Source organism: Lepus europaeus, chromosome 18 (assembly GCF_033115175.1).
Source record: "Lepus europaeus isolate LE1 chromosome 18, mLepTim1.pri, whole genome shotgun sequence".
In the NCBI taxonomy this organism is placed as follows: Eukaryota; Metazoa; Chordata; class Mammalia; order Lagomorpha; family Leporidae; genus Lepus; species Lepus europaeus.
Window position 1 is genome coordinate 49,160,428 of NC_084844.1, and position 14,535 is coordinate 49,174,962.

Genomic DNA, 14,535 nt, shown 5'->3' on the forward strand with positions numbered 1-14,535 from the left:
GGAGGACCAGGTCTTAGCTCTGCCCCAGGGACCACGACCCCACGGGGGACATTTGCCTTCTTCCTTGCTGGTGAGACCCAGAATCCATTATCTGCAGTACAGGATAATAGCTGCGCAGTTGGAAGATGGGGATGGACCAAGGCCAATGCACTGCCCTTCCACCCCACAGGAGCCAACCCTTCTCTGGGTTGGGCACCCCATCTCCCCTTCTTCCCTGTGCTTACCTGTGCATGCAGGTGTGTGTGTGAGGGCGTGAGTGTGTGCCTGTCCATGTGTGTGCACTGCGTATTTGTGTACATGCATGTGTGTGTCACTTGCTGTGCCTTTTATGAGATGACAAGCAGGCATGGGTACGTGCTAGGCTGTGATTTGGCGAGTACCAGCCAGCAAGTCGGTGTTTGCCACCACTGTGCGATTGGTGCCTTAGCCATGCATGTTGGAACATTAGCATAAACTGTTATTTACTTATTTTTATTTGAAAAGCAGAGAGACAGAAACAGACAGCTCTTCCATCAGCTGGTTCACTCCCCAAATGCCTGCAACAACTGGGGCTGGTAACTTGGAACTCAATCCAGGTCTCCCATGTGGGTGGCAGGAACCCAAATACTTAAACCATCACCTGCTGCGCCCACAGGAAGCTGGAATGGGGAGCTGAGCCAGGACTCGAATCCAGGCACTCGGATATGGGCTGTAGGCCTGCGAAGCAGCACCCAACCACTCTGCCAAATCCCGCCCCTTGAATCTTCTTGGTTGTCGTCCTCGTTAGCTGTCCGTGTGTGCGCTTGCAGTGTGCGAGTCTTTGGTGTCCGGCCCGGGCTATGGGTGTGCACGTGTGTGAGGCCTCGTGCGAGTTAGCTGTCAAGTACGTACAAGCGTGTGCACGTGTGCCGGGGCGCATGTGTGTTTAGGTTTCTCCGACCGGGCCGGGAACATCCGCCCGCTCGGCTCCAGCTCCAGGGCAGTCTTTCATGAGTCACAAACGGCAGAGGCCGGGGCTGGGGGGGCCCCATCGTTCCCAGGCCCCAGGGTGCAGACCCTGGGGAGACGAGGGCAGAGTCGGATTTCCCTTTTGGAAGTCCCCTCCCGGGCTGGGCTGTGTCTGTGGGGATGTGTGGGGCCTGGGAAAGCGGTGAGGAGGGGAGGCGAGAGGGGTCCTGGCAGCAGTGGCCGGAGGGTGAGGAGCAGCTAGGATGCAGATGGACAGGAGTCAGTGACGGGGAGGGGGTGAGGGTGAGCTAGGCCCACCCTGGCACCAGGCCTGGGGGCCAGGGAAACAAGGGGCCGTCACTGAGCTAGCAGGGAAGCACCTTGCTGGCAGCCAGGTGGCCTGGAGCCTGGGTCCAGGCAGGAGCGGTGACGTGGTGTGGCGGGGGAGAGGGGGACAGGGAAGAGGAGGAGTCTGGGGACCTGGGTCAGGTGAGGTGCCCAGGATTGTCCAAGAAAGGCCTGGAGCTGCAGGACTGAGACCCCCATGGAGGAGCAGCTTGGAACAGGTGCCTGAATTCTTCCAGCCGGGACTCTGTTCATTTGTTTGTTTTCTCACTACGAAAGTTAAGTGCGAAGGGGTCACGGCGGTGGCCACTGAACTCTAGGCCTGAGCTGCGCCGGGGCTGTGGCACCTGGCGAGGTAACAGGCGTGCAGTGGCAGGGGCTGTGGTGCTGGAGGGTGCGTGGAGCACCCGGGGGGCCAGGCAGGGTGGGGGCCTGCCTGGGCGAGGCTGCCATTACGGGATTAGAAGGCGGCCTCCCGGTCCCTCGGAGCTGGAGCTGCCGCGGCCTGGAGCCCAGGATCCGGTGGCCCGGTGCCGGTTTCCAGGTGTGTCTGAAGAGACCTGGCGTCGTGGGGAGGCTGGTTTGGCCTGAAAGGCCCCATTGTGGCTGCACCTCCCTCTGCTGGGCTCTATTTCTGGCTCAGGATCCACCCTGCTGCAGCTGGAGGAAGGAAAAGGTGTATTTCAGTGTGTCCTGTGGGGGTGGGTACAGGGGCAGGGGCGGGGCAGCCAGGCCCGGCCGCCGGGCAGGTGTGGAGCCCATTGGAGTGCGGGCAGGGCTCTCCTGTGGCCCCAGGAGGCGGGGGCAGCGGCCCCGTCAGGTTGGAATGCAGGTCTGTGGCCTGTCTGGGCCCCACCTAGGCCCTGCCCAGCAGCGGCTTCCTGATTCCCACCCTGTGGTCACCCAGAGGGAGACCCACCCTACCCTCCAGGGCCTCCCAGTTTGAGTGCCAAGGGCCTGAGGCAGTGGCCGCAGGGGCGGGGAGAACCCAAGAGCCAGCGGCTGGCCTCTCTGGCCTGCTCTGCCCTCCCCTGGCCACAGCTGGGCCACGGACCTGCCCCGCCCAGCGCTGTGCCGCATCTTGGCCTCTCGCCTCTGCTCCTGGGGGTCCTTCGCCTGGCCTGGTCTTTTTTTTTTAAAGATTTGTTTATTTATTTGAAAGGCAGAGATACGAAAGAAGGAGAAAGAGAGAGAGAGAGAGAGAGAGAGAGAGAATCTTCCATCCATTGGTTCACTCCCCAAATGGCTGGGCCTTGGCCAAACCGAAGCCAGGAGCCAGGAGCTTCTTCCAGGTCTCCCACGGGGGTGCAGGGGCCCAAGGACGTGGGCCATCTTCTGCTGCTTTCCCAGGCCATAGCAGAGAGCTGGATCAGAAGAGGAGCAGCTTGGACTTGAACTGGCAACCGCCATATGGGACGCTGGTGCTGCAGACGGAGGCCTAACCTCCTGTGGCACAGCGCTGGCTCCCTGGCCTGGCCTTGATGCCCTCCTGGGCTTGCCCTGACCCTGACCTCCTCCCCCAGGGCCTCCTCCCCCTTCCTGGACTTGGCACCCAGGTCCCCCAGGCTAGCATCCCCAGGTCCCGTGGCCACCAGGGGCCTCCTGACCTGGCACAGGCCAGCCGCGGGGGAATGGACCCTCTGGGAGGTGGAGTGGTGTGTACCCTTGGGCCTGACCTCTCTGCTCCGTGGGACGGGTGTCCAGACAGCCACCTCCACTGCTCACCTCACCTGAGGTCGATGGGGGAGTGAGTGGACACACTGGTGTGTAGTAAGTGCCTGGCTTCTCCCAGACCTCTGAACACCCCGCTTTGTTGCCTGACGCTGGGCTGCCCCAGCCTGGCCCCGTGACTGCAGGAATGGCTAATTCCACCCGGCACTAAGCTCCCGAGAGCGCTGAGAAAGAAGATTGTCCTCGACTTTCTTCTCTTGCTTCATTAAAGACTTCCTGAGTGAGGGGAATGAGGATTGTCCTAATCCTGGGGCACGAGGCGGGGCCGGGGAGCTGGGGGAGGCCTGCGGCGGCCTGTGGTCCTAGGGCAGGGCTGGGCTCTGGGCGGGGGCCAGGAGCCTTGTGTTCCAACCCACGACCTCAGGCAAGCCTTGGCCTTGCTGGGCTCGCTTTCCCTGTCTGCGCAATGGGTGGCCGAGGCCTTGCTCACCTGCCAGCGCCGCTTTGGGGGTGTGGGGGGAGAACGGCGGCAGCCGGGCAGCCTGGTGTGCACAGGAGGTGCCCTATCAACATATCCAGAGCTCAGCCCCTGGCCTTTCTCCCCTCCCCTAAAAGTGCCCTAGGCATCCCGGCTGTCTGCTGCTGGTGTCCCGTGGGTGACCTCAGGCTGGCCATCTCCCATTCATCAGGGAGGCTGCTGTTCTCAGGCCTAGGGCCTGACGTCACTGCTGGGTCATGGTCGCTGGCCTGGGCTGGCCGGGACTGTCCACAGACCCCCTGAGGCTGCCAGAAAAATAGTTGCAGATCTCACTCATCCCCGGGAGTCTTGTGTTTTTTAAAAAAATGTTTTAAATTTACTTTATGGGGCCAGTGGATAAAACCACCACCTATAGTGTTGGCATCCCATGTGGGCGCTGGTTCGAGTCCTGGCTGCTCCACTTCCAGTCCAGCTCTCTGCTATGTATGGCCTGGGAAGCAGCAGAAGATGGCCTAAGTCCTTGGGCCCCTGCACCTGTGTGGGAGACCCGGAAGAAGCTCCTGGCTCCTGGCTTCAGATCGGCACAGCTCTGGCCATTGAGGCCATCTGGGGAGTGAACCAGCGGATGGAAGACCTCTCTCTTTGCTTCTGCCTCTCTGTGACTCTGCCTTTCAAATAAATAAAATAAATCTTTTAAAATTGAAAATTTTTTACTTTATTTGAGAGGCATAGAGAGAGACAGATCGAAGGAGCCCCCATCCACTTGTTCACTCCCCAAATGCCTGCAGTGGCTGGGGCTGGGCTGAGGCTAAAGCCAGGGGCTGAGAATTCCAGCCAGCTTTTCCACGTGAGTGGCAGTGACCCAGCTACCTGAGCCACATGGCTGCTCCCAGATCTGCATCAGCAGGAAGCCAGAGTGAGGAGTGGAGCTGGAAACTGGACCTAGGCGCGCTGACGTGGGACCCAGGGGCGCTGATATGGGACCCGGGCGTGCCGACGTGGGACTCAGGTGTGCTGACCTGGGACCCAGGCTTGCTGACGTGGGACCCGGGCGTGCTGACCTGGGACCTAGGCTTGCTGACGTGGGACCCAGGGGCGCTGACGTGGGGCCCAGGGGCGCTGACGTGGGACCCAGGCGTGCTGACGTGGGACCCAGGCTTGCTGACGTGGGACCCAGGGGCGCTGACGTGGGGCCCAGGCATGCTGTCATGGGACCCAGGCGTGCTGACAGCTGCTCAGTGGCGCCCCAGTCTCAGCCATGATGGAGGACGTGGGGAGCCTCACCTGCTGCCTCTGCCCACAGGTGTTCCTGGCCCTCGGGGAGCTGCTTCTGTCCTGCAACTGGGCGGTAGTCACGGACATCCTGCTGGTAGGTGTGAGGAGCCAGTGCGGGCACGGCCACCCCCAGCAAGTAGGGGGAGTGGGGATCTGTCACCCTCAGAGTCACACTTGGCTGTTGAGTGGCCTGGGGGTAGAGCCATTGACTAGTGACCCTGGACCAGAGGTCCCCTCCAGCACTCGTACGTCCCCTCTGACCATCACCCCCATTTTGTAGATGAGCAAGTGGAAGCTCAGAGAGGGTGTATGCCTGCAGCAAGGTCACACAGCACCAAGGCCTTGAGCCAGGCTGTTTGATTCCAGGGCTTCCTGCGTCTACCACAGGCTCCTTGGCCTCTGCTCAGGGAATGCAGATGGGGAGGCCGGGTTTTAGAGCAACGCAACCAAGTCCAGTTGCGTCCAGCTTGCCCCGGCTTGTGCAAAGGGCTGGCTGGGTCTACAGCGAGTGTGACGCTGCCCTGATCATGGGGCCCCACCCTATCCAGAGTCCTGCTTGGCCCTTCCCTGAGGCTCACACCCGTGCAGCCTCCCGGCCTCCATCAGGGGCACGCAGGGAAGCACTTGGAACACTTGGAGCCCAGTGCCCTGTGGCCCCCTGCGAGCCCGCTTTTGCAAGGCTGGCCCAGCCCGTGTCAAGCACACGGGAGCCAGAGCAGCAGAGGGCCACGCACTGCCCGGGTGCGGGCTTGGAGCTGGGGGGCAGACGGGGGTCTCAGGCCTGCTTCTGCCACTCGCTGGCTCTGTAACCCAGGGCAAGTCTCTGAGCCTCAGTTTCCCTGAGCAGGCAGTGAGATCCAGGGTGGGGAGCGTTGGCTCCCTGCCTGGCATGGAGAATGCTGGCAAGGATTCTCATCACAACTCAGGGCTTTCCATGTCTCATCTTCCCTTCCCCAAGAAATCCTGGCTCTGAGTTCCTGACAGGGCGGTGGGGATGGGTGGCCATTCAGTTATCCAGCAAGGCCTGCTTGATGACTGCTGTGGACGGGATGCTCACTCCCTGAGGAGATGTTCCGCCCTCTCCACATGGCCCAGGGCTCCTGGGTAATCAGGTGCAGGGCTCGTGGGTCCTCTCTCCCCCTCCCTCCTCCAGATGAGGGACTGAGACTCGAGCCCAGCCCCAGCCCCAGGCCCATTGACTGGCCTTGGTTTCCTTGTTTCTACAAAGGGAAAGCACTTTTTTTTTTTTAAAGATATATTTATTTGTTTGAAAGGCAGAGTTAGAGAGAGAGAGAGAGACCTTCCATCTGCTGGCTCACTCCTCAAATGGCCACAACAGCTGGAGCTGCGCTGATTTGAAGCCAGAAGCCAGGAGCTTCTTCCGGGTTTCCCACACAGGTGCAGGGCCCAAGCACCTGGACCATTTGCTGCTTTCCCAGACCATAGCAGAGAGCGGGATTGAAAGTGGAGCAGCCTGGACTGGAACTGGTACCCATATGGGATGCCAGCGTGGATGCCAGTGCTGCAGGCAGTGGCTTAGCCCTTTAAGCCACAGCACCAGCTGCGGAAGCACTTTTGATGCAGGGAGACAAACACGTCCCTCGACATAGCTCGTGCTCTCTCAGGCGGCTCAGAGGGCGCTGCAACTGCCCCCCGTGGCTTCCTCCGCCTGCCCCCTGCTGTGCGGCTCCCTTTTCCACCTGACAGCCCCACAGATATGTGAGGACGGTACCTGTGGCCCCCAGGGTCTGTGCTTGCCAGAATGATTAACCTGCAGCACCAAAGAGGAGGGTGAGCTGGCAGCGGGGGAGGGAAGTTGGGGGCCCTTTGGTGTGACCCGTCCAGGGACCTGGTTGGCGTTGTCCAGGGAGTAGGGCTGGGCCTACTCCAGCCTGCCCCGGGGCCCCCGTGGACCTGAGAGACCTCCAGCCCCCACAGCTTAGCAGAGCCCCCACCTCATCAAGCCTTCCTGTCCCCTTCCCCTGCTTTCCTTCCCCACCCTCCTGAAGCCCTTGGCTGCATTTGGGGGGTAGGAGCCTGAGAGGCAGGTGGGGACCCTTGCCTTGTCTGGTGTGGAGGGACCCAGGTGCAACCCCCAAGCCGCGTGGACCAGGGAGGAGAGGGGGTGGAGCCTGGACAGAGTAGAAGATCCCAGGGAGCTGGCATTGCTTTTCTTTCTCCCTCCCCTCCCCTCCCCTCCCCTCCTCTTCCATTTCCTTTTTCTCCCTCTCTCCCTCCCCCTCCCTCTCTCTTTCCCCTTCCCTCTCTCCCCCTCCTCCTCCCCCTCTCCTATTGATTTATTTGAAAGACAGAGTTACAGAGAGAGGAGAGACAGAGAGAGAGGTCTTCCATCTACTGGTTCACTCCCCAGATGGCCGCAACGGCCAGGGCTGAGCCAGACAGGAGCCAGGAGCTTCTTCCAGGTCTCCCACATGGGTGCAGGGGCCCAAAGACTTGGGCCATCTTCTACTGCTTTCCAGGCCATAGCAGAGAGAGCTGGATTGGAAGTGGAGCAGCCAGGACTCAAACTGGCACCCATATTGGATGCCGGCATGCAGGCGTTGGCTTTACCTGCCATACCACAGCACCAGCCCCATGGTGTTGCTTTTCAAGAGGTGGGGAGAATGCACGGAGAGGGGCCGTGGGTGGGGGCTGAGGGACCCTGGGCTGGACAGGGCAGGCAGGCAGGGTGTGGGGCTGTGCTGTGTGTCAGAGAGCTGACACAAGCCTCCTTCGCTGGCTGCACCTGCTCCTGGGGCAGGAGATGAGCTTCGTTTTGGACAGGAGTCCGAGGGAGCGAGGAGGTCTTGGAGGCTGTGCAGAAGGAGAAGAGGAGGGAGCAGAGGGCGTAGAGGCCTTCACGAGGTCAGCTCTGAGCTAGAGAGGAAGCCAAGGGGGGGGGGGCTAATGGGGGAACGGGTGGAGAGATTGCAGATCGGCCTGGGGGAGGGCGTCAGAGGGACTGAGGGTGGCAGAGCTGAGGAGTGCGGCTCCTTTGCTCTTGCTCCCAGCCCTGCCGCTCCCACTGTGTGACTCTGGCCTAGTGACTTAACCTCTCTGAGCCCTGATTTTCTCGACTGTACGTTGGGTCAGGTGGTGGGTTCCTACCAATCACACCCCAGGCTGTATACAGGGACTGAGTGACCACCTGCCTCAGGCACATAGCTGGGGGGTGGGGAGCGGCGTGGGCCTCACTGGCCCCCAAGTCAGCCCTGCCTTTTATCCACAGGGGGAGAGTCCAGATTCTTCCGGGGAAGGGGCCCTGGGGCTCTCGGGCTGTTTGACTGCCCTCTACGTGATGACCTGGCTCGGGGCAGCCTGTTCGCAGTTCAGGTGCGAGGCCAGCTCTGCTCGGAGCCTGGTTCAGTGGATCTGGGTGGCGGCTGGGGACTGGCATTCCTAGAGGACGTGCTGAGTGGTGCTGACTCAGCGCGGTGATGCGCACAGCCTCCTTGCAGGACCCAGGGCTGCACAGCTGCCCTCTTGGGGCCACCGGCCCTCTGCACAGTTCCCATTCTCTCGCCCCGGCCGCCTCTGCTCCTGGGTACTTTCTGTGGTTGAAGATTCGGGGGCTCCCTCACAGCCAAGACCCCCCTCTGGCAGCCTCCCCAAGCTCATCAGGACCTCCTGAGCCTCCATCTCCCTGGGCTGAGTGCTCCCCCAACCCTCCAGCCCCACCAATCTATAGCTTCCTCCCAACCCTGCTGTCTGTCTGTATCTCACCCAGGATGGCTCAGAGCTAGCTCGCCCCACCCGCTCTGGTCATGCACTCCCTCTGTCCGGTCTGTCCCCTGGGGCTCCCACGTCCTCAGTAGACATCCCCCCAGCCCTGTTGTCCCCCTCCTGTCCCCTGCCCCCAGGTAGCCTCTGCTCGGTGTCTGTCTCGCCCTCCCAGGGGTGTCTGGCTGCAGGGCTGGGCGGGGAGCGCAGGAGGAGGCAGGCTGCCAGGGAGTCTGCACCTGGTGGTTGCCACGGTGACTTTTTGCAAGCCCTTGGTGGGTGCTGGCTTTGGCCCTGGGCTATAAAGGGAACTGCTCTTCTAAGAAGGCAGAGCCAGAAACAGAGGTGTTTTTGTCTCAGAATAGAGCGAGCCTGGATTTTTGGGAACCCAAGAACCTCTCATTTCTAAAATTACCTCCTGGGCTCTCCAGCTGCTGCTGGGCCCAGCCTTGTCCCCACTCCCTGCTATATGGAGACAATGAGGATCCAGGAGAGGCCGCCGAGTGGGGGGCTCTTCTGTTTCCCACTACTGGCAGCCCCAGAAGTAGCAGCCAGGATAGGCCCAGCAGGTTGGGGCTCCTGGGAGGAGAGGAAGGGGCCAGAGAGTGCCCCTCCCTCACCTGTTCCCCTCCCCCCGCCCTGGGCCTTTTGGGACCTCCAGAGGCCACCACCCTCTAGGAAGCTCTGCCTGTCTCCCCAGAGCCACCAGTGACTAATCACATAATTATGGGGTGAGAAGGAAGTCCTGTGGAAGCTGTGAAGCTGTGGTCAGCCCCTTCTCGGGCCCACGGCCAGGTCCGGGGATGGGCACGAAGCCCAGCCGCTCGCACCACCTGGCCCCGGGAATGCCAGTCGGCCGCGGTGACTGCTGCCCCTCTGCCCGGCCCCCTCTGCTCTGTCCCCTGGGCTCCCACCTGCACACCTGGGCTGACACAGCACCTGCCTGTCACCGAGTCCGCTCCCTCCTGTCTACAGTGCTAGTGATGAACTTGGCCTTGTTTTTCTCCGTCTTCCACGCGTTGCACAACAGACTCAGAAGCGATGCTGGAAATGGGTGTTCCAGAGGCCAGGCCCTGGGAGGGAGGCCGGGGGAGTGACGGAGCCTCTCTGTGGAAGTCTTCCCCATCTGGAAGACCTAAGCCAGTGCGCGCATCTCCCTCTCGGGGTACTCGAGTTGTTGATACATAAAAATGCGACGGGAAGCACTCGATGAATGGTAGCATGTGGCTGTTTCTGTGGGGTTTCTCCTGGGCCTAGTCTTCTAGAAAGTTCCACTTTTCTGAATGGCAAACTCTGGGCCCCATGCCTTGCAGTACTCCAAGGGAAGGTGGACAGGGGCTTTGGCGCCTACACAGGGTAAGAGACAGGTGGAGGCAAAGAAAGAAAGGATTCCTCCAGGTTCTGGGTGACAGGCATCCTGTTAGGGGTGTGCCTGGGGCTGTGAGGGCTCGGGATGGGCATCTGATCTCTGAGAGGGCTTCACAGAGGAGGTGACCCAAAGGCAAGCCCTAAGTGGCCAGGGGCAGGGTGGGGGGAGCAGGCCAACGGGGACACAGCAGGTTCAAGTGCCCTGTGGCCTTCTGGCCCTGCAGTCTGATTTCCACACAGAGCCCCTGGATACCAGGTGAGTAACGATCATGAACATAACCCTCCAGGTAGGGAGATCACTGCCTGCATTTGGACAGGAGGCGATGAAGGCACAGAGAGGTGAAGAGACTTGCCCAGAGGTGCACAGCGAGTGGATGGGGATCTGAGTCTGACCCCAGAATTCCTAGCCTTAATCCCCTCACTCTTCCGTGGTGGGGTGGGGTCCTCTCCGGCACAGAGGCTGCCTTTGAAGTCCCCGAGAGGCCTGAGCCTCCGTTCCACCCCAGCCCGGCTGCCTGCACACCTAGCTGGGCACTCACACATCACCCTGCTAGTCTGCTGCCTCCTGCACCCCTAAGCAAAGCCCCATCGCCATGGTCGTCGCTGTGCCCAGCTACAGAGCAAACTCTCAGGAGGGTGCCCCCCATCCTGTGGAACTAGGGGGCTTCCTGAGCCTCTGATGGGTCCGATGCTTGGGGTGGGGATGCTCCCCTGGCCAGCCCGCTGCAGCTCGGGGCAGCTCCCTGGCAGGTGGGGAACAGGAGGCGGCTGTGAGTGGCTCCCCCCACCCCGTGCCCTCCCTGGGGGCTTCCCTGGTGCTCGTGTGTTTTTCAGTCCGTGGTGGTGCCCAGGTGCCGGGCGACAGCAGGGGCGCTGCAGATCACAGTGGGCCACGTGCTGGGGGACGCCGGCAGCCCCTCCCTCACCGGACTCGTAAGGCGTGTCTGAGTGGGTGCGGTGGGCGGGGCTGGGGGCGGGGCTGGCTGCCCTGGCTGAGCCCGCCCCTCCCTGGCAGATCTCCGGGGTCCTGCTTGCCCGACGCCCCGACTCCTACCTGCAGCGCCTCCTCAGCCTGCAACAGAGTTTCCTGTGCTGCGTCTTTGTCATTGCCCTGGGTGGTGGCTGCTTCCTGCTGGCTGCGCAGCACCTGGAGGGAGACCAGACCCGGGCCCAGCAGCCTGGCACAGGTATCCTTAGCCCCACACCCTTGGCAGGCTCAGGGCTCAGTGGCACAGGGGCAGGGAGTACCAGCCGCCTCTGATCCCGTGGCCCTTGTTGGTTCGTTCCGAAAATACTTATTACACCCCTGCCATGTGCCAGGCAAGGTTGCAGATGGGGTGGGGGTGAGGGGAGAAGTCGGCCAAGTGCAAGCCCTCATGGAGCCGACACTCCAGCAGTGAGTGGGGACAGACCAGGAACAGAGAAGGCAGCAGGTTAATGTGTTCCAGGTGCTAACGGCAGTGGAGAGACAGCAGGAAAGGGAGTGGCCAGGGGCAGGTGGGTGCAGCTTGAAATTTAAGAAAAAAAAAAATATATTTGAAAGGCAGAGAGAGAGATTTTACATCTTCTGGTTCACTCCCCAAATGGCCGCAAAGGCCGGGGCTGGGCCAGGCTGAAGCCAGGAGCCTGGAACTCCATCCAGGTCTCCCATGTGGGTGGCAGGGGCCCAAGCACTAGGGCCATCCTCTGCTGCTTTCCCAGGTGCATCAGCAGGGAGTTGGATTGGAAGTGGAGCAGCTGGGACTTGAACTGGTGCTCAAATGGGATGCCCACATAGCAGGCAACAGCTTAACTCACCATGTCACAATGCCAGCCCCATTTTTCCTTTGTTAGAAAACAAGAAAAGAAGGGCCGCCACTGTGGTGTAGTGGGTAAAGCCTCCACTTGCAGCGCCAGCATTCATATGGGTGCCAGTTTGAGTCCCGGGTGCTCCTCTTCCAATCCAGCTCTTTGATAATGTGCCTGGGAGAGCAGTAGAGGATGGCCCAAGTGCTTGGGCTCCTGTAACCACATGAGAGACCCGGAAGAAGTTCCTGGCTTCGGATCAGCCAGCTCTGGCCATTGTGGCCATTTCAGGAGTGAACCAGTGGATGGAAGACCCTTCTTTCTGTCTATAACTCTAGCTCTCAAATAAATAAAAATTTTTAAAAAAAAAAAAAGAGAGGAAAGGAGAAGAAGTGTGTGGGAGGGGTGACGTGCAATACCATTTTTTTTTTTTGACAGGCAGAGATAGACAGTGAGAGAGAGAGAGAGAGAGACAGAAAGGTCTTCCTTCCATTGGTTCACTCCTGAAATGGCCGCTATGGCCAGTGCTGTGCTGATCCGAAGCCAGGAGCCAGGTGCTTCCTGGTCTCCCATGCGGGTACAGAGGCCCAAGCACCTGGGCCATCCTCCACTGCCCTCCCGGACCACAGCAGAGAGCTGGACTGGAAGAGGAGCAATCAGGACTAGAACCCGGTGCCCATATGGGATGACGGCGCCGCAGGCAGAAGATTAACCAAGTGAGCCATGGTGCCAGCCCCCGCAATACCATTTTCTAATTCAGTCCCCAAGTGCCGACAACTACCAGGGCTGGGCCAGGCTGAAGCCGAGAGCTGGGGACTCCGTTCAGGTCTCCCCCGTGGGTGGCAGGGCCCCAGTGACTTGAGCCATCACCGCTGCCTCCCGGGATCTGCGTCAGCAGGAAGCTGGAGTGAGCAGTCAGGTGCTCTGATGTAGGATGTGAACATCTTAACTGTGAGGCTAAACACCAGCTCCCTGAACTGTTCAGTGGTCAGGGAGGCTGGTCACTGTACTGGTGACACTGGAGCCAAGATTTGGAGAAAGGGAGAAAGCTGTGGAACAGCAGGTGCAAAAGCCTTGAGGTGGGAATGCACCTGATGTGTTTGAGGCCAGTGTGGCTGGAGTAGGAGTGAGAGGGACAGGGACAGGGGTGTTGGCAGCAGGAAGGGGAGGGAGTTGGGGGGGGGGCGGTCCATGTGGCATTTCCAGTTGTAGAGCGCAGGTGGCCTGATTTTCACTGTGAAAGCCTGGCCCTGCCTGCTTCATTGAGAACATTCTGTAGGGGGTCAGTGTTGCTGCAGAGAGGCCACAGAAGGTTCTGGAGCCATCCAGCGGGGAGCAGTGGTGCCCTGGAACGCGGCATGAAAGGGTTGGGGCTGGGACTTATTTCACAAAGGAGCCCAGAGGGTCTCCTGACAGACTGTGCCCAGCCTGGTCCCAAAGCCCCTCTGCCTCTGGGGCTGGCTGAACGTCTTTCCTCCCGCAGGGACCCAGGACCACAAGGACGTGGAGAGCCAACACCTGCTCTCTGGCACCAGTGCCTCCACAGAAGACCCCTGAGGCCCTGCCCCAGCCACACCCCACCCATGGCCGCCATGGCGGCTGCGCCTCTGCCCACCTTTGGCTGTGGCTCAGGGAGCCCGGCCGAGCTGCACCTGCTGCATTTTTGCTCCCAGCTAGAGAGCTGGCAGGGCCCAGTGGTTGGGCTGGGAATTGAGCTGTCAGCACCCTCTGTGGGAGGCCTGGGCCTGCGCCCGCTCCCGACACAAGGCCCCTCCAGGCTGGGGTCTCAGCCTGGCTGCTGACAGGCCCCGATTAAAGTGTGATTGGTGCAAAGCTCATGGATTTCAGGCTTTTTAATTTATAGCCTTGTGGTGTCTCTGCTGGGAGGAGGAGGGGGCCCAGGACATGGCTGCAGGATGGCCTCTAAAGTAGGGACATGGATGGGGTCCCCACACTGGACATGTCAGTCTGACCCAGCTTCTGCAGTCTGTGAGGTCACAAGGGCACAAGAAGCCTCTCGGAGGGAATTTATCTCTGAACAAAAGTGGTCTTGGACGAGGTCTTCTGCTCGGCTGCTGGTGTGGACCAGGGGCTCCGAGCACCTGCTGCACACACAGCCATGTGGAGGGCTTGGTGGTTGTCGGGCACTCTCCTGACCGTGCTCTGGTCTGCACCCCCTCCCCCACGCATGTCCCTGACCCCAGCACAGCCTGTGGGGAGGGGCCAGCTCTGCGGGACCCTCGCCTGGCGCTGGGTTGGAGCAGCTGGGCCCAGCGGCCCGGCAGGAGACGAGCAGCTTCCAGGCGGGCAGCAGTGGGGAGGCGTGTTCTTTCTGCCCGGGAGCCCTGAGCCCGCGCTCTGCTCCGCTGGAGCCCCGCCAGGCCATCACTTGCTCACTTGTGATCGCCACCTTCACCAGGCTGGGCACTGCCTGCCTCGCAGCAGCTGTGGGCAGAGCGGGGACCCAGCCTCCGGCACGGCCCCTGCCTCCTGTAGGGTCTGCCTGGCCTGTTGGTTGCAACAGGCCCCAGCTCTCCTGCTCAGTGCACACCTGCCTCCCAGTGCTAGCTGTCCCTTGGGAGCCGGCATCCCCAGGCTCACCAGCCCCTTGGTGCGCATCATGGCTCTTGGAGCTCATGAAAAGGGCTTGCAGCAAAGTGACAAGGAAGTGGATCCGTGCAGCTCTCTGGTCTCTGCTGAGAAGGTGGTTGGTCTGTGCTGCTTGTTGGGATGCCCTGGGCCCTCGCAGGATGCACAGGGCGAGCAACCTGGGCCCTTTCTGGCTCTCTCAGAGCCGTGCACTCCCCAGCTCTAGCTGAGAGGGATGTGGGCTGTGGCTTTTCTAGGCTGGGTTTCAACCCACACGAGCACTGCCCCACCAGGGGCCAGCGACTGGGAGGGAGGGCCAAAACCTCACTCACACAAACGTGTATCAGTGGGGGTTCGGCAAGGTGTCGGACGGTGAA

At 61.0% G+C, this 14,535-nt stretch overlaps 1 protein-coding gene across 1 annotated transcript in view; it reads left to right on the forward strand.

Moving 5' to 3' along the window:
- Window positions 1–13,126, forward strand: part of SPNS3 (SPNS lysolipid transporter 3, sphingosine-1-phosphate (putative)) — a 50,697-nt gene extending 37,571 nt beyond the window's left edge. Inside the window, exons 9-12 of the mRNA XM_062175105.1 lie at window positions 4,725–4,790; window positions 10,619–10,717; window positions 10,800–10,971; window positions 13,053–13,126. Coding sequence (XP_062031089.1) covers window positions 4,725–4,790; window positions 10,619–10,717; window positions 10,800–10,971; window positions 13,053–13,126 — 411 coding nt within the window. The remainder of the gene's footprint in view (window positions 1–4,724; window positions 4,791–10,618; window positions 10,718–10,799; window positions 10,972–13,052) is intronic.
- Window positions 13,127–14,535: the final 1,409 nt, after the last annotated feature.